This window comes from Ammodytes marinus, assembly GCF_949987685.1.
Source record: "Ammodytes marinus genome assembly, chromosome: 4".
NCBI lineage: Eukaryota > Metazoa > Chordata > Actinopteri > Uranoscopiformes > Ammodytidae > Ammodytes > Ammodytes marinus.
Window position 1 is genome coordinate 16527053 of NC_137233.1, and position 21179 is coordinate 16548231.

At 40.9% G+C, this 21179-nt stretch overlaps 3 protein-coding genes across 6 annotated transcripts in view; 2 read left to right on the top strand and 1 right to left on the bottom strand.

Moving 5' to 3' along the window:
• eif4enif1 (eukaryotic translation initiation factor 4E nuclear import factor 1) overlaps positions 1–3978 on the bottom strand; it is a 33844-nt gene extending 29866 nt beyond the window's left edge. For all 3 annotated transcript variants that reach the window (XM_080026075.1, XM_080026076.1, XM_080026074.1), the window contains exons 1-3: positions 3669–3978; positions 2821–2964; positions 2663–2736 (exon numbers count right to left, since the gene is read on the bottom strand). In XM_080026075.1, coding sequence (XP_079882201.1) covers positions 2663–2736; positions 2821–2916 — 170 coding nt within the window. In that variant the 5' untranslated portion in view covers positions 2917–2964; positions 3669–3978. The remainder of the gene's footprint in view (positions 1–2662; positions 2737–2820; positions 2965–3668) is intronic.
• An 856-nt stretch (positions 3979–4834) lies between these two features.
• On the top strand, positions 4835–14019 carry sfi1 (SFI1 centrin binding protein). 2 transcript variants are annotated; one of them, XM_080026072.1, is made up of 31 exons: positions 4835–4941; positions 5027–5098; positions 5197–5307; positions 5387–5481; positions 5567–5684; positions 5779–5881; positions 5988–6144; positions 6257–6418; positions 6541–6611; positions 6691–6783; positions 6880–6977; positions 7113–7179; positions 7413–7543; positions 7648–7729; positions 7817–7995; positions 8098–8173; positions 8452–8547; positions 8642–8718; positions 8858–8960; positions 9062–9158; positions 9477–9637; positions 9727–9801; positions 10256–10330; positions 10458–10634; positions 10719–10918; positions 11001–11072; positions 11521–11779; positions 11876–11954; positions 12036–12168; positions 12414–12513; positions 13698–14019. In XM_080026072.1, exons 2-31 carry the CDS (start codon positions 5058–5060, stop codon positions 13830–13832), a joined length of 3423 nt encoding a protein of 1140 aa, XP_079882198.1. In that variant the 5' UTR covers positions 4835–4941; positions 5027–5057; the 3' UTR covers positions 13833–14019. The 2 variants fall into 2 exon arrangements, with proteins under 2 accessions (XP_079882198.1, XP_079882199.1); XM_080026073.1 differs by lacking the exon at positions 13698–14019 and adding an exon at positions 12685–12764.
• A 227-nt stretch (positions 14020–14246) lies between these two features.
• On the top strand, positions 14247–20941 carry sxph (saxiphilin). The gene is made up of 17 exons (XM_080026077.1): positions 14247–14638; positions 14961–15124; positions 15695–15794; positions 15877–16053; positions 16154–16316; positions 16433–16497; positions 17195–17352; positions 17427–17613; positions 17752–17900; positions 18032–18122; positions 18448–18495; positions 18583–18765; positions 18919–19066; positions 19491–19573; positions 19668–19852; positions 20521–20707; positions 20803–20941. The coding sequence occupies exons 1-17, from the start codon at positions 14584–14586 to the stop codon at positions 20844–20846; spliced, it is 2187 nt and encodes a 728-aa protein (XP_079882203.1). The 5' UTR covers positions 14247–14583; the 3' UTR covers positions 20847–20941.
• The last annotated feature ends 238 nt before the right edge of the window (positions 20942–21179 follow it).

The following is a 21179-nucleotide window of genomic DNA, read 5'->3' on the forward strand; positions in this document are numbered from 1 at the left end:
AAAAATAATAAAGAAGAATAATCCTGGCAGTTTCAATAGGGCTTTGCACCGGTCGGTGCTCGGGCCCTAATTAAATCAAAGTAATCTTTAAAGTAGCTACGAGGAACTTTGAGTTTCTGTTGATTCTAGCAGGACCTTTGGACAAAAGCAGTAGTTTTTTTTACGACACCAGCTTTTAAGCATGCATATTTGTTTAGGAAGCAAGTGAAAACACTTGACCACCACAGGGTGCAACGAAATGTGATAAATCATTAAGATGTAACTACGTAAGATTAATTACGTTAATATGACGATGGTGAAGAAGATTAAACTTGATTTAGAACAGAAAAACCAACACTTTTCTGGTCTGCCTGACATATATGGTTTTCAAAGTTCTGGGGAAAAGACAGACCCGTGCATTAATATATATAGAAACAGTGTTCTAATCGCTGTTGTTCTCGTTTGCCTTTATAGGTCATTAATGATCAGAGAAAAATTACACCGGTTCATTAACATTCTTAAGTTCCTTGTTGGAGGTTTAAATAAAAACTCTGGATCCCACACACTTCGATACTCAATCAGGAGACAAAGGCTTATTTGATACATTTTGCATATTTTGATCTCTATGCTTGGGTGTGGTCTGAATTTAAGGGTCATGTGAGGAAATTATGCTCTGTCCAATACGCCATCAAACACGATCTCCGTCTTTCATGTTTTAGCCCAGAAAATTCAACATATCCTCGAAGGAAAGAAGCCAAAAAAGGTATTAAGGAATAGTTCAACATTTTTAGCTTTGTGCCTCACACTCTGGTTCAAGAAAAGGTGACAAACCGTTCCTGTAACTTTGCGTGCATATTTGATATAGAAATGGGAAAATGTCACTCATCCAGGTTAGCTTAGCTCAAAGTGGTCAAGGGGAGCAGGTCAAAATATAAACTTTACAACATCACAAAACGTTCCTGTGTATTTGTTGGGACTTGTTTATTTATCACGTTATGTTGAGCTCTATATTTTTACACGTCATGTAATTTTAGAATCAAATACATACGTGACCGTCACTGGCACTTCCTGGTTTCGTTCCAGTATGTATTCCATTTTTAAATGACAATTTAAAAATATAGAGTGGTAAATAAACAAGTCCCAACAAGCACACAGTAGCGTTTAGTGATGTTGTAAAGTGTATCTTTTGACCTGATCCCCTTGAATAACAGCGTTTGAGCTAAGCTAAACTGGATGAGGGACCTTTGCCAATTTCTTTTGTAGCATGTTTCTATAACCACAGCCAATGAAAGCCAGACACATACAGGTGAAATTCATATTATTAGAATATCATGGAAAAATCTAATTTAATTCAAAAAGTGAAAGTTCCATATATTCTAGATGTGGTGATATATTTTAGGCATATTTTTGTTTAACTTTTCAGGATTCCAGCTTACAGCTCATGAAAATCAAAAATCCAGCATCTCAATATTAGAATATTCCATAAGGCCAATCAAAAAATATGTATAATACAGAAATTTTTAATTATTTTCATTCATCTACTATATACTTGGTCTGGGATCTTATTCTGCATGAATTATTGCATTAATGGGGCATGGCATGGTGACAATCAGTCTGTGGCACTGCTGAGGTGTAATGAAGCCCAGGTTGCTTTGATAGTGGCCTTCAGCTCGTCTGTATTGTTGGGTCTGGTGTGTCTCATCCTCCTCTTGACAATAGCCCAAAGATTCTCTATGGGGTTCAGGTCAGGAGAGTTGTATGGCCAATCAAGTACAGTAATACCATGGTCAGTCAACAAGTTACTAGTAGTTTCTGGCACTGTGGACAGGTGCCAAATCTTGCTGGAAAAGGATATTGTCAACTCCATAAAGCTTGTCAGCCGACAGAAGCTGAAGTGCTCTAAAATCTTCTGGTAGACAGCTGTGTTGACTTTGGACTTCATAACACAGTGGACCAAAACCAGCAGATGACATGGTGCCACAAACTGATCCAAATTAAATGTTTCTTTTCATTTAGAAATCAAGGTCCCAGAGTCTAGAGGAAGAGTGGAGGGGCACAAAATCCAAGTTGCTTGAAGACCACTGTCAAGTTTCAACAGTCAGCAATTATTTGGGGCACCATGTCGTCGGCTGGTTTTGGTCCACTATGTTTTCAAGTCCAAAGTCAACACAGCTGTCTAACAGGAGATTCTAGTGCATTTCATGCTTCTGTCTGTTGACAAGCTTTATGGAGATGCAGATTTCCTTTTCCAGCAAGACTTGACACCTGTCTACAGTGCCAATACCAATAGTAACTGGCTGACTGACCATTGTATTACTGTACTTGATTGGCCATACAAGTCTCCTGACCTGAACCCCATAGAGAAACTATGGGCTATTGTCAAGAGGAAGATGAGACACACAAGACCCAACAATACAGACGAGCTGAAGGACACTATGCATGATTAAACTTTCTAGAGGGCCGACATTTCTGTATTGAAAATCCCTTTTTTATTGATTTGATGTAATATTCTAATTTTCTATTATTAGATATTTTGAATGTGGGGTTTTCATAAGCTGAAGGATTGACATATCTAACTTTGCATGTAATGAGTCTATATAATAAATTAGTGTCACCTTTTTAAGTTGAATTACTGAAATAAATGAATTATGCATATCCACACTTTATGGTGTGGATATCTTACCTGTCATATTTCTCAGAGAGACAGTCGGGCCTGTCATTGGAGACCGGCAGTTCTTTTATTTCCAGAAGCTCCTCCTGTATAATATTCAATAATGGTTAAATGTTGTTAGGTTGGACTAGGGACACCAAATTAAAAACTGTATCACATTTCTCCTTCACCTTGGTGTATCTGAAAGGAGATGTGGTCGATGGCTGTTTAACTTCGTCCACAGCAGCTTCAACATCCTTCTGCTCTACACAAGCATCATTATCCATGACTGATTGTAGGACACAACAGCTTCAAGCCCAAAAATTACTCTGCTCCTGTTGGGAGTTAATGTTTCAAGCAAAGTTAAATCAAGCACAACAGAAGTTGCTCCATTGTATTAATCCGTCAGGTTAAATGACTGCTTTCATTAGATGATGATCATTGGGGTCCATCAATGAAAGCATTTTTCGTTTGTTTCAAGTCGAAGCAACACAGCGTCACTTTTGAGTTGAGACAGCAAAAGAAACAATAATGACATTCGAAACTTGTATGCAAGGAGAAAAACAAGGCAAATAAAAAGTTACCCGGTATCAAACACTACCAAACAGCAGAACCACCCATTTGTATTATCAAATAAACCATAAACTTGACCTAACGTCGAACAAATTGACACGGGAACAGTTATAACAAGCGCTGCTCGCCAATTAGCAACTTAATTGACAACAGCCGCTGACAGACCGAGACATGTCAATTACAACGATTAGTGTTAATTGATAAATTGCCTCTATTGTCTAGGCAGTAAACGAAGCTGTTTTAAAAGAAAATCTCCTGCCAGTGCGGAGCGTTGGCGTTAATTGATAATGTTGCTAAATCAACATTTCTTTACCGAGTTTCAAAGAAACCAAACGCGAACAGTTAGCCTAGACATTGCTAAGCTGGCGTCCAATAGAGTTAACTCTAACCCTCATTCCTGGTATACAATGTATACAAATAAATTGACTGATGGGTACATTTAGAAACATACAAACGGCCAACTCACCAAGTATGAATGTTTCGTGGAGACTAACGGCCAAGCAGCAGCGGTTCGCGTTAGTTAGCTAGCTAGCCAAGCTAGCACCTTTAGCTAGCTAGCTAGCTAACTAGCTAGCTGGGGAATGGGGATAATACCCACCCAGCGACCACCAAATACTGAGCCGGTCGAGTTGTTGCAGTGTTTTCAGCTAAGGGAAACTGTACTGGGGTTTCTAAACACAATAGCAGAGGTCAACAAACAAATTCGTTCACTCGGAGACTGTGCAATCACAAAATTATTGACTGCTCTTTCTCTGTTTTCTAAGTCGTAGCAGCGATTTTCCTCTCATCACCGCTTTAAGAAGGTCCTAGGAAAGATTACACCGTGCCCGTGGCGCCTTTGTAGAATTTGAAGTGGTCTGTTTGTTTCGGCGGTGTTGCATTTTAAAATGTAAAACTCAATATGTAACCTTACATTTGGACTATATAACCGTGGCAAACATATAACTTGCTTTATATGAGTGTATAATACATTCGACTTAAAACATTAAACAGGCACTATTTTGGGCAGCTGCTCATTGTCTTGGAGTGTGCTCGATTTGTCTCTCTTTCTTAGCCGCCCTCTTGCGCTTCTTTGTGTAAACCCGAGACCCCGCCTTCTCTGACTTTCCAGGACTGACATTTCGAGCAGCCGTCACTCTGAAATGGACTTTAGTTGCGTTCCCGACCCTGGCTTTTAGTATGTTACTACTACTCTGCAACCCACAGTGAGAATATATATGTCACAATTTAAACGTTTATATTGAGGATAAGCTCTTACAGCCATTCCAGTTTGAAAAGATGATTAAAAAGTGTTAAAACGCCAGAGAGAAACATTTCAAGTCAAGCAAGCGAGAGAATCGGCGCTGCTTGTTGCCATTGACAACAGTGACTCGAACGGACCCGAGTTTCAAAGCCGCGTTCACGTGACAAGGAAAAACAAACGCGCGGCACCTAGTATAGTTGACTATAGCCTACACATGCAAATGCTTGTTCACGATAATGAAGATGTAATTTATTCGGTAAAGTGTTGCTTTTTTCCTACTTTTATTTCAATTGTGGTGTAGTTTTTCTTAAGTTCTGTAAACTATTGTTATAATGCAAAATAACGCCACGAAGCCAGATTCACACAGACCCCGACCGAGCATTGTCAGTTCTAAAGGTGACACAAAACAAGTCCGCAAAGTTCATACCAGAAAGATTCCTTACAGAGTTGGATATAGCTGGAATAAAGGTGGAAGACTCAAGGAGCTCAGAATAAGGTTTACTATATACACTTTAATGTTTTTCAGCTTCACTACTTTTATCATTTATGTGTCAGTCTAACTTTTTTTTTAACCACTGCAGGCACTTGGCCAGGAAGTTCCTGAAGATATGGATGCGGAATACCTTTGGCCCAATCCTTCCTCACAAAGCCAAGTAACAAGTCACACTGATTGTTGTCTTCAAATCTAGGATCAGCACTTTCAAATGTAATTTAACCTGAGCCTAATCCAAGGGAGCATTGCACGTTGCAGGTCCCACTATACCAGTGTGGTCTTGAGAAGAGCCTTTGAAGGATGGAAGGACGAGTGGTGGACGTCCAGGAGGGAGTGGACTCTCACAATGCGGGCAGAGTGCCACCACAGGTACAAGATACAGACCTGTTCATTCAGTCAGCTTTTCACATGTGGTTTGTGTCTGTTAATTATGTGTTTTGTGTTTCAGGTATTATCTGTGTCACTTGGCATTCCACAGCTGGCGAACGTTTATGTCACGACAGAAGGAAAAGAAGAGCAAACTGGAAAAAGCTCAATCATTTGGTATGATCTCTCCACATACAATACAAGTTTATCCAACCTTAAAGGCTCAATATGTTGTCCTTAATCACTGTGTTTCCTGAACTAGCTGACAGGCAGCGGATGCGCCTGGTTTGGGAGCACTGGGAGGTTTTCACAGAGATGAGGCAAATGAAGAAGAAGATGCTTCAATCTGCCCTCGAGCAGAACAGACTGGCAACTCTGCGGTAAGATCGTTGCATTTACAAATCAGACCTACAATTATGACGCTTAGCATATTATTGGTTAAAATGTTGTTGTTGTCTGTCCCCACCTGCACAGTTCAGCATGGAGCTTGTGGCAAACCATGGTGCAGCAGCATCAAGGCTTCTACGCTTTACAGGACCAAGCCCTGAAACAGAGGGCGCTAACTTTACAGAGCACGGTAAAAGACACAATCCAACTACCCATGTATTGCCAATGTTGTCTGTAGTGAATGCTGATCTCCGTCCTTTTTGCTTTGTGCAATATATTTTTTGTATTTTTCAAAGACGTGGCATCAATGGAAGAAAATGCACAAAGTTGCTTGTTGCCAGAAAGAGAAAGAATCCAATGCGGCACTTCACTTCATTCTCAGGCTGAAAAGTAAAACGTTACATCGTTGGAAAAGTTATGTGTCTCATCTCCAAACCAAGGAAGAGTCACAAGGTCATTATATAATAATCTCAAGCTCATTTACACTTACACCTCTCATGTACAGTATATTGAACCACTTGATTGACATTTTTAACGTTGAATAACAATTGTCTTTTCTTTCTAGCTGTTGCTCAGCATGCCCGCTCCCTCCACCTGCTCACAGTGTGTTGGTCTAAATGGAGCAGCGCGTTGCATCTCAGACGGAGCGAGGAGGACCGCCTGATAGCTGCAGGGCATTTGGCCGTACAGAGCGTCCAGCGCAGAGCACTGCAGCGCTGGAAAGCTTGTATCCTAATACCTAACATAAAATAAGACATGCTGATTTCATCATCACAAGTAGCTCACAGAGGTATAACAAGGACTTATAATAGTCAGTGCACTTGTTTCATTTCCTGAGCTTGTCAGCAGATGTGAGTTTGTGCAGAGAAGACATTGAAAGAAACAGGATGGCAAGTCATCATCATCGGCATCATCTGCTGGTAAGAAGATCCCCCAATAAAAGAAGCAACTGCTTTTAAGAGAGGGTGATCACTTACTTTGTGTGTGTTTTTGTTGCAGCGTGCAGGATTGCAGGGACTTTCTCTGGGCGTCACATGGAACAAAACACACCGGCTGAACAACAACATGGCTGTCCAACATCGTCATCAAACTGTAACTGATAAGCACTCTATGATCATCAGTGTCAGTTACCTTCTTTGATAAATGTTTTTAATTTTTTTTACAGCTTTTCATTTGTGCTTTTCATAGATGACAAGAAAGTATTGGAAGCTGTGGCAGGACCGTCTGGAGGAGGCTGAAGACAAGAGTTTTCAACCCTTGACAGAAATGGCTCTGACTAAGCACAGGTTCTTTGATTTACATTTCACATTCCTTACTAGTAGCTGTGTTTGCCCTAAACTCGTTTCATATAAAGATATTCCCGTTTGCATGATTTTGATTGAAATTATGACTTCACTTGTTTATTTTTTTCTCTTTTACAGCTCATCCCTGTTGAGCAGCTGTTTCAACCACTGGAGAGAGGAACTTGCGGAACGGAGACACATGCAGGTATCTGTAGTTTCAAAACATGTGCACTACTCACAGAGATGGTGCAGATAAGGACACTAAAGATATTTATATTTATATGTTCATTCATTTTTCAACATGAGAGTCAGTTTTTACATTCTTTCAAAAGTAAAACCAACAGTAACTGTAGGTGAGAATAGTGAGTGAGATCTGTGTGGCTCTAATTCATGCATACGTTTTGATTGCCAACTCACAAACGTGATGTTCTTGTGCAGGAGTTGAGGCATCGTGCAGACATTTGGTTTGCTGAACACACATTGCCTCAGTGTTTCAACTCATGGGTTGAGTTGACTCTGCTGAGGGGACGCCATAAAAAGAGGAGACAAAAGGCAGAAAACTTTAATCAGTGAGTAACACCCTCCCACCCCCGTGCTGTCATTTTATTCCTAATTAAGCAGAGATGACCTGTCTGTTGTGTTCACACAATTTCTTTGACATCTGTGTTGTCAGGCAGCGTCAATACATGTGGGTCTTTTACACCTGGTGGGCACGATCAGAGAAGCACAGGGAGCAGACGCTTTCTGAGCGGATGGTACGCTACTATGACAGCTGTAAATGTAAACATTATTTAAGAGCACTGCTTTGTATCAAAAACTGAAGGATAACTCTGCATCTTCAGGCAATCCTACATGAGGAGCGGGGCCACATGCAGAAAGCCCTGGGTCGCTGGAGACAGCGCACAGAGCAGCGGCTCCACGAGCAGGAGAAAAGGGAAGCTTCAGAACGACTTTACCAGCACCGACTGCTCCACAAGACCATGACACAGTGGAGGGACAACAGCACTGAGATACGGCACAGGTGAAGCAAACTTATTGCTGGCGAATTGTTCTGAGCAGAAGGGTGAACTGGCTGGTCTGTTGGCTTATACTTGTTTTCGGAACACGTTTGTTTGCATGTCAGGAGAAACCGAGAGCAGCAGGCTTGTCATCAGGGTGACCTACGCCTCATGAGATGGGCTGTGGAAACCTGGAAAAAGGTCAATCTGTAGTATTTGGTTCTGGTCAATTTGCATCACATCTGCTCACATTATAAGCTGTGTGTGTGTGTGTGTGTGTGTGTGTGTGTGTGTGTGTGTGTGTGTGTGTGTGTGTGTGTGTGTGTGTGTGTGTGTGTGTGTGTGTGTGTGTGTGTGTGTGTGTGTGTGTGTGTGTGTGTGTGTGTGTGTGTGTGTGTGTGTGTGTGTGTGTGTGTGTGTGTGTGTGTGGGTGTGGGTGGGTTTCTTTGCTTTTAAGTGACTCTTGTGTGTTTGGTCAGTTTGTTCAGAGCCAGCAAGTGAAGAAAAGCAGACTGAAGCAGATTCAGCGTTACCACAAAGTGAAACTTCTCAAACACATGTTTCGGGCCTGGAAGGTGACTTTGTAATGATTAAATTAATTAAATCTTTAAGGTAAGAGCAATAAAGATAATATTAAACCTGATACTCTGTGGCCTCCTGTAACCACAGACACACTGCCTGGAGATATCTCAGACCTATGGGCACGCTGAGCAGCTTTACAGACAAAAAGAGCAGAACGTCCTCAGGTACTATACATAAGTATTTATCAAAAATGTATTTGGTTACAAACCATTAAAACACTGACCTACTATCTGTTCCCATTAACTCCATATGAATGATTCATGTCAACTTCCTGCCCTCAGTCTCAGTAATATCTCTCTTCAGGAAGGTTGTGTGTGTTTGGAGGGAGAATGCAGTGATGCTGACTGAGCACAGGCTCCTGGAGCAACGAGCACAAAATCACTTTCAGCATATTCTTCAGATGAAGGTTATAAAGTAGTCTGGTGCCCTTATTTGCAAGACTATAATCAAAGTCATCCCTTTGTCTGAGCCTTTACTCATTGATTTCTCTGCACTTAATCTGTCAAGGTGTTTCTAGCTTGGAGAAAAGCAACAACACATGCAGTGTCAAAGCGTCACCAACAGGGGGAGGCAGTGCGCCAGGCACAGAAGTCCATAAATCAAGGTAGGAGCAGAACTTATTCAAATAAGTCTGTAACACAGGCTGTAATGGAGAGAGGCCCTCACACACAAGGACTCCAAATGATTCAGAACCTAAATTAAGATCAAGAATTATTTTTAAAAGCTGTTTTTAAACATTCCTTAAATCTTGATTATTTTTTTAAAAAAAATATATCCTTCCTTTAAGCGTTTCTTCAATGTCGCAATTCTACTTTTGTCCGTTCTATTCATGTGCTCATAGATTCCACAACCATTTAATTTAATGTCAAAATTTTGTCCAAAAAGTTTGTTTTTTGAACTGGACTCTCTCTTGGTGTTTTAGTGCAGCTGCTGCGTACTTTCAAACAGTGGAGGAAGCAAACCAGGGAGGCTCGCAGGGAGAGGATCAGCATGGAAAAAGCCAGACAGTGCCATGAGTCCAACCAACTTTCGAAAGCACTAAGAGCATGGAAAAATAATCACCGCCAATATAAGAAAAATAGGGTAAATTATCCTTTTATTGTTGTATACAACCATAATGTCTACTTAATAATGACAAATGATTATTTAATTTTTTTTATGTGATTTCACAGGTGATGAAACGACAGGGAATCCTTCTGCTGAGACTGAAAATGTGCCAGACATACTTTGAACAGTGGAGAATTAAGGTTTGTTAATATTCTTTGTTAAACTTCAAAGTCACATTATGAGGAACACTACTCAGCCCAGCTCATAGTTATTTAATGTCGTATTTGGATCTGTAAAGTTTATTTTATGGGATCCACCCACACTGGGGACTAGATGTCAGGATGTCCAAGCCTTTTCTGCTTTTGTTTTGACAATATTCTTTTAAAATGGTCCCTCACGTGTCCCCCAACTTCATTGAAATATAAAATACTAAATCGCTTGAGTAACCATTGGAGATTGATAGCCGCGGGCAGAGAAGGAAATGGAGAGTATTGTCTTTTTTTTTATTGTATGATGTTGTTTCTGTGGTTCCAGTTGTTCATCTTTTTTTTATATGGAGCATCACCACAAGTAGATATCAAAATCAGTCTACCAGACCGATATGTGTGATTTGAATTTTACTGGCTGTGACTTTGGTTTCCTTCCCGCTAACAGCTGCAGCACAGACAGAGAGAAGTTAAGCAGACGGAGCGAGCGCTCTGGCACTGGTCCCTCATGCTTCAGGCCAAGGTAACCACCTGCCTGCACATTCTTCCTCCTCTGCCGTAAAATCCACCAGTGAATTTGGTCTTGGTTTGGATTTCTTGGTTTGGTGGTTCAATCATGTTCCCTACGTGGTTTTGTGAACCTGCTGCAGGTGTTGTATGGATGGAGGCTGTGTGTCGCAGAGCAGCGCAGGAGAGAAGAGCAGGCGGCACAAGCTGCACAGATCTACAGGGATCAGCTGCTGAGGGAGGGTGTGACATGCATCCTCTCGTACGCTGCTCGCATGAACGACCTCACCACAAGCCTGACGCAACACAGCCAAGAGCAGGTGGATATCGCTGTTTTTGTTTATGTGTTTTTAGTCATTTTCACATTGAGCATCATTTCAGCAAGTCTGCCCATTTCCTTGCAGAGGTCACGACATCTCCAGAGGGTGGTGAGACGCTGCGCCATGCGGTGGAAGCAAAGGGCGCTGCATAAACCACGAAGCGACCAAGAGGTCAAAGGGCAACCACCCAAGAAGAGTGTGACCTTTTGTCTGAGCAGATTGAAGACTGGTGCCCCGTCTGACTCGGTGGAGCAGGGAGCTGAAGATGGAGTGCTCGGCCAGCTGTGAGTCTGAGCCCCTGGCAGGCTGTGATAGTTTGTTCAACACATGGACTCAGGCTCACAGAGTTCTTATGTTTCTTTGCAGACATATCAGCTGTGCTCCTCGACGTCAGCCACGTCGCTGCAAAGAACTGTTTGATTCTCCACTGAAAACAAAGTAACACCATTTTTATATACATATATTTATTATTTTTAAAATACTAGATTTCCAATTAGAAATCAGCCTTAAAGGTGGAGTCAGCGATTTAGGAGAAAGCTTGTTGTCAAAATCACTTTTGTCAAAATCAGTGAAATGTCCTCACCTGTCCGTACCGTGTATGGCTTTAAAAAAAATCATGAGTTAATACACAGCCTAGGCTCTGTAAATCGGCTAATTGCTAGCTACTCTGGGCCCCTTTTGTTTACATACCCTTTGTTAACATACCTGTTAACAGTATCACAAGATGGGTACTGTGTGTACTTGTGAGGAGATATTCACTGATTTCGACAAAGTGATTTTGATAACAAGCGTTCTCCAAAATCGCTGACTCAACCTTTTAAATAAAACATCATTGCATTAAAAATATTTCTCCTGTCGACGAAAGCTTTTTCTCTTGTTTTTCTAGCTCCCAACAACAGTGTGCCCTCACCAGTGCTGAAGCAGCCCCAAAACTCCTGCCGCTCCGTTCACATGAAGGCCGCGGTCGTGCAGCGATGTCCTGTCTCCGTCCGGCTAAAGGGCCTGTTATCTCAGCACATCAGAGCGTCATCGTATCCAACGTGTCCCACTCTGAGCCTCATGTGACCACTATGGATTCTCCTCAGGAAAACCAAGACCTTCTTATACCCCCCGCTGCTTTCATGCACACAGTGAATGAAGATGTGGTAATAATCATCTGTTCAACTTCCACTGATGTCTGTATGCATTCAATGGTAAATTAAGTGGCTTGCCTTGGTTACATCATCTGTTTGTGTTTCAAGTTAGGTAAGACGAGCAGCTCAGGTTATGGAGATGCTTCACCTGATCATCCCTTTAAACAACACCTGTCAGCTTATCCTGGTATGATCACAGCAATTTTTCTCATATAATAAAGTTAAATTTAAGCTTTTGTCTTAAAAACCTTTTTTGTTGTTCTTCAAGATGTGCATCTGAGAGCATCCAGTGGAGACACTGTAGAAGATGCGGCAATGGATTCATCTTCAGCTCTGACCAGAGAGCTGCTCAGCATCCAGCTGGACATGAAGACATACCAACAGGACAGGAAGCAGCTCCGGTAGGAAACCTCTGAGAACAGTTGCGGATCTACATGCCTATGTCTACATAGTAACGTTTGATGTGTTTATTTGTGTTAATTGTGTGTGTGTGTGTGTGTGTGTGTGTGTGTGTGTGTGTGTGTGTGTGTGTGTGTGTGTGTGTGTGTGTGTGTGTGTGTGTGTGTGTGTGTGTGTGTGTGTGTGTGTGTGTGTGTGTGTGTGTGTGTGTGTGTGTGTGTGTGTGTGTGTGTGTTTATCTGCTCAGGGCATGGCAAAAACTAAAGGCGGTGTTACAAAGTTGGCTGCAGACCAGTGGAAAGGAGGAACAAAAAGAAAACAATGCTGTTTGTCAAGAGTTGAAGGAGGTAAGAAGAAACCAACAGTAAACAACACACACAAATGTTGCAAGCAGTGCAACCGAACAAGGGCAACATTGTCAGCATTGGCATGGTACTCATATTGCTAGTAGAGTAGGTAATACTTTTGATGTGCAGTTATTTCAAAGTAACTTCCCAAACTTCTTTCTGATGGCTTAGGTTTTGCATGGATTCTTTTGAAGTCTCAACAATAAATCATCAGCTGTGACAAACTCTGCAATCAGAGGTCAAATAAAGGGAAGTGTTATGAAATCTCCTTTGGTGCCAAGTAAAGGTACAAATGTTGTTCAAGTACTTTACTTGAGTGTCTCCATTCAATGCAAACTTTATAATTCTGCTCTGCTTCATATGAGAGACAAATATTGTACTTTTTACTGCCATACATTTCTCTGGCAGCTTTAGTTACTTTTTTTTATTTTTCATGATTTTACATGTCTGTCCATTGAAACCACGCATGTAACTACAAAGTTTGTGATTTTGAATTAATCTAGAGCTGAAGACAGGGCTGTTTTACTTTGTTCTTGAACAGCAGAGTTTACACGCATATAGACATGGTAATATCCTGCTGTTGAAAGAGTATTCTACTATCTTCATGTGTCTAACATTTTATCTGACCTAACCTCAAGTACACTGGTTTCTTTGATATATTTGGATTTGTGTTTAATAACCTTGCTGTTCAGCTCGGTGCAAGAACGGAGCACTCCGTTCTCATGACATGTATCGCCTCAATGTATGAGCTCTGGCTTTTCAGCAGAAATAGATAGGCTCTGTTATTCTGTTTACCACTTTAGTAAATAATACAAAGGCAACGTCTTGTTGAATAATATTTTATTTGTTCACTTCTCTGCAAGGAAATACAAAAACTTCCACCACACAAATTATATGAGAATATTATACAAGATGAAGCATGTATGTAGATTAAACTACCAAACAGTATTTAAAGGAATACAATTATGTACTCAATCATCTTCATCAGTAAAATACTTTTGATACATTTGGTATATTTAGCTGATGATAAGTAAGGGTTTTTAATTCAGGGCCTTAACTTGTCCTATATGTACTTTCACACTGTGGTACTGATACTCTCACTTGGGTAAAGGATCTGAATACTTTTTCTATCACACTTCCGTTTATTTTAGCTGAGTCACATTTGGTGTTTTTGATGTTGACAGTTGGACGAGCGCATCGACAGACTTTCCACCAAACTTGCAAAACGGAAACCGACGATGCTGCTTCACGCGGAGAGGATCCAGCATTTACAGACTGTCCTTCATGATTCAGGAGTTCATCCTCTCCATCAATGGTGAAAAGAAGAGACGGAAACGGAACACTCTGTGTTTACTTTACACCCGCTGATCATTTCGACTTTTGTTTAAATCACATCTCTTGAAAATAGTAATAATACGACTGAAAACTAAATCATCTATATGTTTCTAATATCTTGCTTGTTTTTTTAGATTAAACATTTGTATAGCTACTTCATACAGGGGAACATATCTATCTATCTATCTATCTATCTATCTATCTATCTATCTATCTATCTATCTATCTATCTATCTATCTATCTATCTATCTATCTATCTATCTATCTATCTATCTATCTATCTATCTATCTATCTATCTATCTATCTATCTATCTATCTATCTATCTATCTATAAATCTATCTATCTATCTATCTATCTATCTATCTATCTATCTGAGCAAGTATTGCTATTTATTCTTGTTAGAAAGCAAGGAAAGAATCTTAACATTGAGCACATCCAAACCCAATAAAGCTGCGTTTCTCACAGCTGCACCTACACTTAAAATCTACAAAAACGTTGGCTAGCGGTCGTCACAGATGGTGCTAAATATTTTCCATATGTGTGAAAAAAGTGACTGTTTTCAGAGGAGCCGCTCTTGCGCAATAGGTTTTCTATCTATCCGTTGGTATCAGTGGCTGTAATGCTCTGGAAAATCTATGCAGGAGTATCGGAGATTTCAGACTAAGAGAAAGGGCACTTGTGTGTTGTGCTCTGCAGACTACATGAGACAGATTTGAGCTACAACAGTGCAGAATGCGAGGACTTTATGCTATTTTTCTCTTTTCCATCTTTGCCTTCTGCATCAGGGGTAAGTTCAGTGACTTAACTAGTTTTCTAATTTGCATTGTAAAGTTATTTTCTATTCATATTCAATCCCATTGTGTTGTTGACTGTTCTGACTCCTTATGCTTTTGTAGATGTTTGCTCTTTTTGTTGATGGCAAGATTGTTGCCCTCTTTTTTGGGGGAGATTTTTGTGTACACTATTAAAACTGAGTTAAACCTCATACTTGTTGTAAAATCATTTCGCAGTTTATCTGCATCTTCCCACAGGATGACTTAACTCTGTACAAAATGTGTATTAAAATGATTAACTTGTGTGGGCTGTTTGAACTTTTACTTGTTTGTTAGCTAAGAAGATGCGGTGGTGCACAGTGTCAGATCCTGAGCAGAGGAAGTGCGCAGAGCTGGGTAAAGCTCTGGTGGCCGTGCTGCCGCCGGCTGCTGTGGCAGCTTTTGCCAGACTCTCATGCATACGAGCAGCTAGCACAACTGACTGCATTGAAAGGATCAGGGTGAGCCATCATTCACTTTAAACGCAGTATCATGATTGATCACTGTGTGATGGTTGTATTATAACATCGTATTACAGTTTAAATTCATACAGTTTGAAACTCATAGATGACTTTTCCTGTAGGGACCACAGCTAGACTGATACTGGAATTATCAGACTGATATTGCTATGAAAGAGTTTTAAATAAATCTGGTAACAACTGCCAAGAATTTTCTCAAACCTTTTTTTGACCATTATCCCTGATGTTTGGTATTAAAGAACTGAATGTTCTGTAAGGACATGTTAAAGGAAAACCAACCTCATAGGGTTCCCTTATGAAAGGAAGATACTGTTTTATAACTTTTATAAAGACTTCCATCATAACTGAAATGTTGCTTGGACCGAATCTGAGACATTCGGTCCAAGCAACATTTCAGTTGTTATGGGGCAATTGAAACCCTTCCTTGGTGAAAATAGATTTTGCAAGCATTGGTTATTGTTCAGTAGAACAAACAACCACCAAATCTGAAAACGTGGAGGGCTTTAAATACTTGTTTACTCAATGAATCACTGTGTTGATTCCTGGCTTCAGGCTAACAGGGCTGATATAGTGAACCTAGATGCAGGAGAAGTGTATTCTGCCGTGAAGCAGTTCGGCCTCGTCGCCATCGCCAAGGAGATCTACAGTGATGGTAGGTGTGCTTTCACATTTCTAATACACTTCAGCACTGGTGTCTGAGTTAGCATGCCTGTCTGTGTGTCTGCATCCTGCAGGAGGCTGTATTCTTTCTGTGGCTGTGGTAAGAAACAGCAGTTTGGACATACGATCCCTGCGGGGCCTCAGGAGCTGTCACAGTGGGGTTCGATGGACGGCTGGATGGAGTCTCCCCCTCGGCTTCCTTCTTTCCCGCAACTACCTGAGCTGGTCAAAGGAGCATCCGCTCAGTCAGGGTAATGAGGTCACAATCAGTACAGTGTGGAATAAGTATCTTATTTCTGTTTGGATTTTATCAAGCTCTAGCTTTTGGGGCCTGTTTTTCTCCCCATGCAGACGTCAGTACCTTCTTCAGGGCCAGCTGCGTTCCTGGAGCTGCTTCCATGGCGCCGTCTCTGTGCACTCTGTGCCAAGGCCAGAAATCTTACATTCGCCAGAAGAATTACCACTGCGAGACATCCCACAGCGAGCCTTTCTACAACAGCCAAGGTGCCCTCAGGTCAGGCTCAACAAGCCCTCAACTAATGATGCAGCTTTACTTGGTTTATAACAAACAGACCATCAACCCAATGTAGAAAATTAATTCCTTATTTTGCCTCTTTTGCTCTGTCACAGATGTCTCAGCAGTGGGGCAGGAGATGTTGCATTTGTGGACCATTTAGCTCTTGAAAGTATCGAAGGTGAATACATTTTAAAAGACTTCAACAATGTCTAATTGTTTGATTAATTCTATCACAATTAAAAAACCTTTCTGAGGGTTTTTTTGTTTCAGATCGTACCTAAAAACTCTATCTGAATTTTCTGTCAGCACTTTAGTCTATTTTTTAAAAAATTGTTAGAAAAGAAGAAAAGAAATGCACAGCAGTGTGACCCAAATAGGGCTGTACATGTTCTTCTAGGGTACCTTTAAGAAAGATTGTAAAGCAGCATTCATTTACATACTTATACGTATATTATATTTTAAGGATAATCTTTAGTATATTGATTGTCGAAATAACCAATAAACTACCAGCTAAGCTGACTTCAGAGTTTACCATCAACTAGAGTCATTTGTTACACCTGAACACAATACAAAATAATGAACTAAATAAATAAATTATTGAAATGTCCAGTGTGGTAGTAGAATAGAACAGCTATTTGCACCAATGCAAAACATATCACACCAAGTAGCTATGTCCTGTAGGACATAAAGCCACATTTATGTATATAACATATAATTACAAATCAGTTCAGTGAAACACATTTGAAACGTGAAAGATGGTGTTGATGATGCATTACTTGAGCTCACCTGTCTAACTAAATCCTGAAACCTCTCTTTCAAGGATGGTAACATCAGTTTTTTATTTTTCTCGTTTTGTTTTCTGTTTGTTCTTTCAGATGGTGATAAAGACGGGTTCAGGTTGCTGTGCACAGACGGTACTCAAGCTTCTCTCAGCCACTACCGAAATTGTAATTTAGGACGCGGTCCGGGAGGCGGTACGGTCACTAGATCGAACTTTCGCAAGATCGCTCGCAAATTTCTAGTGACGGCACAGGTAGGCCTACATGCACACACCTCGTCTCCACACTGCCTTTTTTTTGCCTCGATAAAAGACTTGTTATTTTTTAGATGCTCTTTGGCCCACGAGGACGAGAGAGGCAGCGTTTTCAGCTCTTCAACTCGTCTTCTTTTGGAGAAAAAGACCTTCTCTTCAAAGATGCGACAGAGAAAATAGCCGTTCTGCCAGATGACATGGATGTCAGTCAGGTGCTGGGGCTGGATTACGTGGCGCTCCTCAAAGGTCTTGGACATGAAGGTGCTTGCCCACTTTGATGTGTGATTGTTAATTCTCCTATTCAAAACAGACAGTTGTTTTATGACCTCGTTGAACCTGTGCATGTCTGTGCATGTGTGTGTTTGTGTGTGCGTATGTGTGTGTGTGTTGCCTGCACAGGAAGTTCACTGGAGGACAGCTTGGTACGATGGTGCTGTATCAGCCATGCAGAGCAGAAGAAATGTGAGCAGTGGGCTCTCAGTATAAAGTCGGACCCTCTGGTTTGTGTCAGATCGGTCTCGATGCGTGAGTGTATCGAGAAAATTAAGGTAATTTGTTCAAGTATTTATAAAACCCCAGGGTGTCGGGATATTTAAAGTTTTACCACTTTTGAAAAAAAGGCTATTATGTATTCTGCTTGTGTTCTCCAACATCTTCCAACATCCCGGGCACATTACAGAGGGACGAGGTGGACGCCGTCTCGCTGGATGCAACTCACTCTTTCATTGCAGGAAAATGTGGACTGGTCCCTGTAGTCACTGAATATTATGGTGAGATTCTGTTTCTTCTGAGGTCTACTCTCAAAATACATGAACAGAAACCCAAGGCCTCTCCAAAATAAATACAGAGCCTTTTCAACTATATATTTCTTATTTTTCATCATTAGTCGCTATATCTATTATTAGATTCACACCTTTGGCCAGCAAGTTTGATATATGAGTGATCTTTAAATGATCAATGATTTCAATTAATAATTTATGAATTATTGTAAAATAATGATAACCAGATGAATCATTAGCTACAGTCCTATTCTTCATACAGTAAAACAACAACAGAAATATTGATCTGTTTCCACTGTGTTTATCCTGGAGAAAGAAAGAAAATGTGTGCTGGCTGAAGGATCAACCCACTTAGAAACAGACGGTAATAAACATTAAACAACCAATGATATCTGCAGTTAATGCCATTATTGTCTTAACATTAAAACCGTCACTCGCTCTCTCTCCTCAGTGTTGCCCTCTGTGGTGGGAGTGGCAGTGGCAAAGCGCTCCAGCAGGAGCGTATTCATCGGGAACCTCGGAGGCCGTCGCTCTTGTCACGGCCACATGTACAGCCCTGCAGGCTGGCTGCTGCCCTACAGGCACACACTGAGCCTGGAGCACAACAGCAGCTCCCCCTGTGACCCAAACCAAGGTTTAACTGCTTTAACCTATTTACTACATTAACACTGTCAGTCCTTGTTGTAAGATCCTTTTATTGTCTTTTCTGTGACCTCTTGTGATACATGGCTGCTCTAAGCCTCACACACCGTTCAGCCGCTGTTTGCCACTCAGTGTTTTGTCTCAGCGTACAACCAGGTGTTTTGGAAAGGCTGTCTTCCCGGCTCTCAGGGGAATCTGTGTAAAGTGTGTCTGGGAGGCACAGGTGAGGCTGCAACCAAGCGCTGTGCTGACAACCACAATGAGCGTTACTACGGCAACATGGGGGCTTTAAGGTATGCTCGGTGGCTTACTTGAACCAGAGGTTTCTGCTCATCTGTGATTGTGGTTTGGAGTTTTTATGAGAGCTGTAAGGGTGTCCCAAAACAGTAAAGGGGACCTTAAAATAAAAATAATTGATGAGATATGTTAGAGAGAGCCATTATCTGCTTTAAAACTACAACAGCGAAACCTATTTCAAGAAACGTTGTTCCCATTATTGCGGAGTAACCGTGCAAAATACAATAAACTGTCATAGGAACAATTTTTTGGTATAAAGTAGTTTTAGTCTTCCACCTCTATTTTATTTGAGTAGAGTTAAGAATATCTTAGACCTTAGGGTAAATCAGAACTACCTGTGTGGCTGAATTCTGCTGAGGCTAGGTGAGAAGATGTTGTAACGTGAATGGCTGACTTTCAACCTTTACTCACTTATTAAAGGTGTCTGGTTGGAGATCATAGCGGTAAAAGCTACGGCGATGTGGCGTTCCTGGAGCAGCACAACCTTCATGCCAACATTCTCAGTGAGATAAAGCTTTGACACTCACACACACACTGATTCTTACTTACACTGTGTGCTTATTGTGTTACATTGCGTCTTTGTCTGTTGTGCTTCAGGTTTGAGTTCCACAGGGTGGGCAGAGGGGTGGACACCTTCAGATTTTGAGCTGCTGTGTGGTGACGGTCGCCGAGCTCCGTTGTCAGAGTGGGAGAGCTGTAACCTAGGAGTCGTTCCACCGAGCACTGTCATGACTCGGCCAGTGCTCACGTCCCGAGTGTATGATTTCCTCATGAAGTCACAGGTCGGATTATGTGAACAGATTGTTTGAAATCAGGGGTTTCTTATCAACTTTCAATTTTTTTTTTTTTTCATACTCAAGAGTAGCTCAAAGTGCCTTACAACGAATAATAACAACAACAGAAAAATACAGATAAAAACAGCTAATAAAATCAAGAGAAAAGCTTTCTAGAAACTTTGGACGACCCTGCCTCATCAAGAATAGTGAAGGTTTCAAGTTCTCTCACAACAACACCCCTCAAAATTAAAGTAAACCCTTGAAGCTGCAGCTAGACACAAATGAGGTATGAAAGTCTTGAAGATGCCTTTAACTAGGATTTGGCATCATGCACAACTCCATGGTGCTTGCCATTGCATTGAGGGAAGGGTTATTTCAGCTCAAAGTTGAATGATTTTCTCTCTAGAAACATAACCATGTTAGTCTAAAAACAACAATACATTTCTCACATGTTTGAGTTATCAGGACACAAGCACCCTCACAATATACAGTATTTACTTGAGTACTTTGTCTAAAATTAGCAAAATAGCCAGTGTGTGTCTTCTGATGAATACAGATGGAAATCAGAACATGTATATCAGATCAAGTTTTAAGCATTTCAGAAAGGACTGTTTGGTTGATATTTTCTCATGTCAATTTTAAATTTCAAACAGATATTTTTTTTTACCTTTTAGGAAACTTTGGCAGCCAACCCAAGCTCTGAGTTCAAGCTCTTTCAGTCTCATCAATATGGAGAAAGTGATTTGCTGTTCAAAGACGCCACTCAGTGTTTAGTCCACACAAGCCACATGGACTACCGCTCCATCCTCGGAGACAAGTTCTGCAGTCACGCAGAAACTGTCTTCAACTGCACACAATCTGGTACGAATACAATCAAATACAACAAATGCATAATCAAACTATCCCTCTCATGTGTTGGGTAATGCTAATGTTCACGTATATTTTCCTTACAACAGATATCTTGGAGTTTTGTAATCAGGATGTGTGCAGTATTTTCTAATGGACACGCAGAAGGAAACGTTACCCAATTTTAAACCCCTTCATCCACAAAACTTATTTAGTCCAGACTGACATCATCATTGGCATCATCCTGTTTACAATGGAGATTCAAGTCTCAACCCTGATGCCGGAAAAAAGGGTCAGGATACAGTGGTCGACATTTCAACAACTATAGCATTTTTCTTAACTCAGTACTATTGGATTCATCTTTTCAACCACTCTTAGGTCATAAGAATTTGTTTTAGGATCGAGAAAGTCATGACTACACTGTATTTGTTAAATCTCTTGAGACTGTGAATCATACAATTTATGAGGAAGGAAGTTTAATATCATC

Bases quoted from the DNA above. Each gene is read 5' to 3' on its own strand.
- sfi1 (XM_080026072.1), top strand. From the start codon at position 5,058: ATGCGGAATACCTTTGGCCCAATCCTTCCTCACAAAGCCAA. The intron at 10,919-11,000 runs GTGAGTCTGAGC...GTTTCTTTGCAG, and splicing joins GATGGAGTGCTCGGCCAGCT to ACATATCAGCTGTGCTCCTC. The intron at 12,169-12,413 runs GTAGGAAACCTC...TTATCTGCTCAG, and splicing joins CAGGACAGGAAGCAGCTCCG to GGCATGGCAAAAACTAAAGG.
- sxph (XM_080026077.1), top strand. From the start codon at position 14,584: ATGCGAGGACTTTATGCTATTTTTCTCTTTTCCATCTTTGCCTTCTGC. The intron at 17,614-17,751 runs GTGCTTGCCCAC...TTGCCTGCACAG, and splicing joins CAAAGGTCTTGGACATGAAG to GAAGTTCACTGGAGGACAGC. The intron at 19,067-19,490 runs GTATGCTCGGTG...CACTTATTAAAG, and splicing joins GGCAACATGGGGGCTTTAAG to GTGTCTGGTTGGAGATCATA.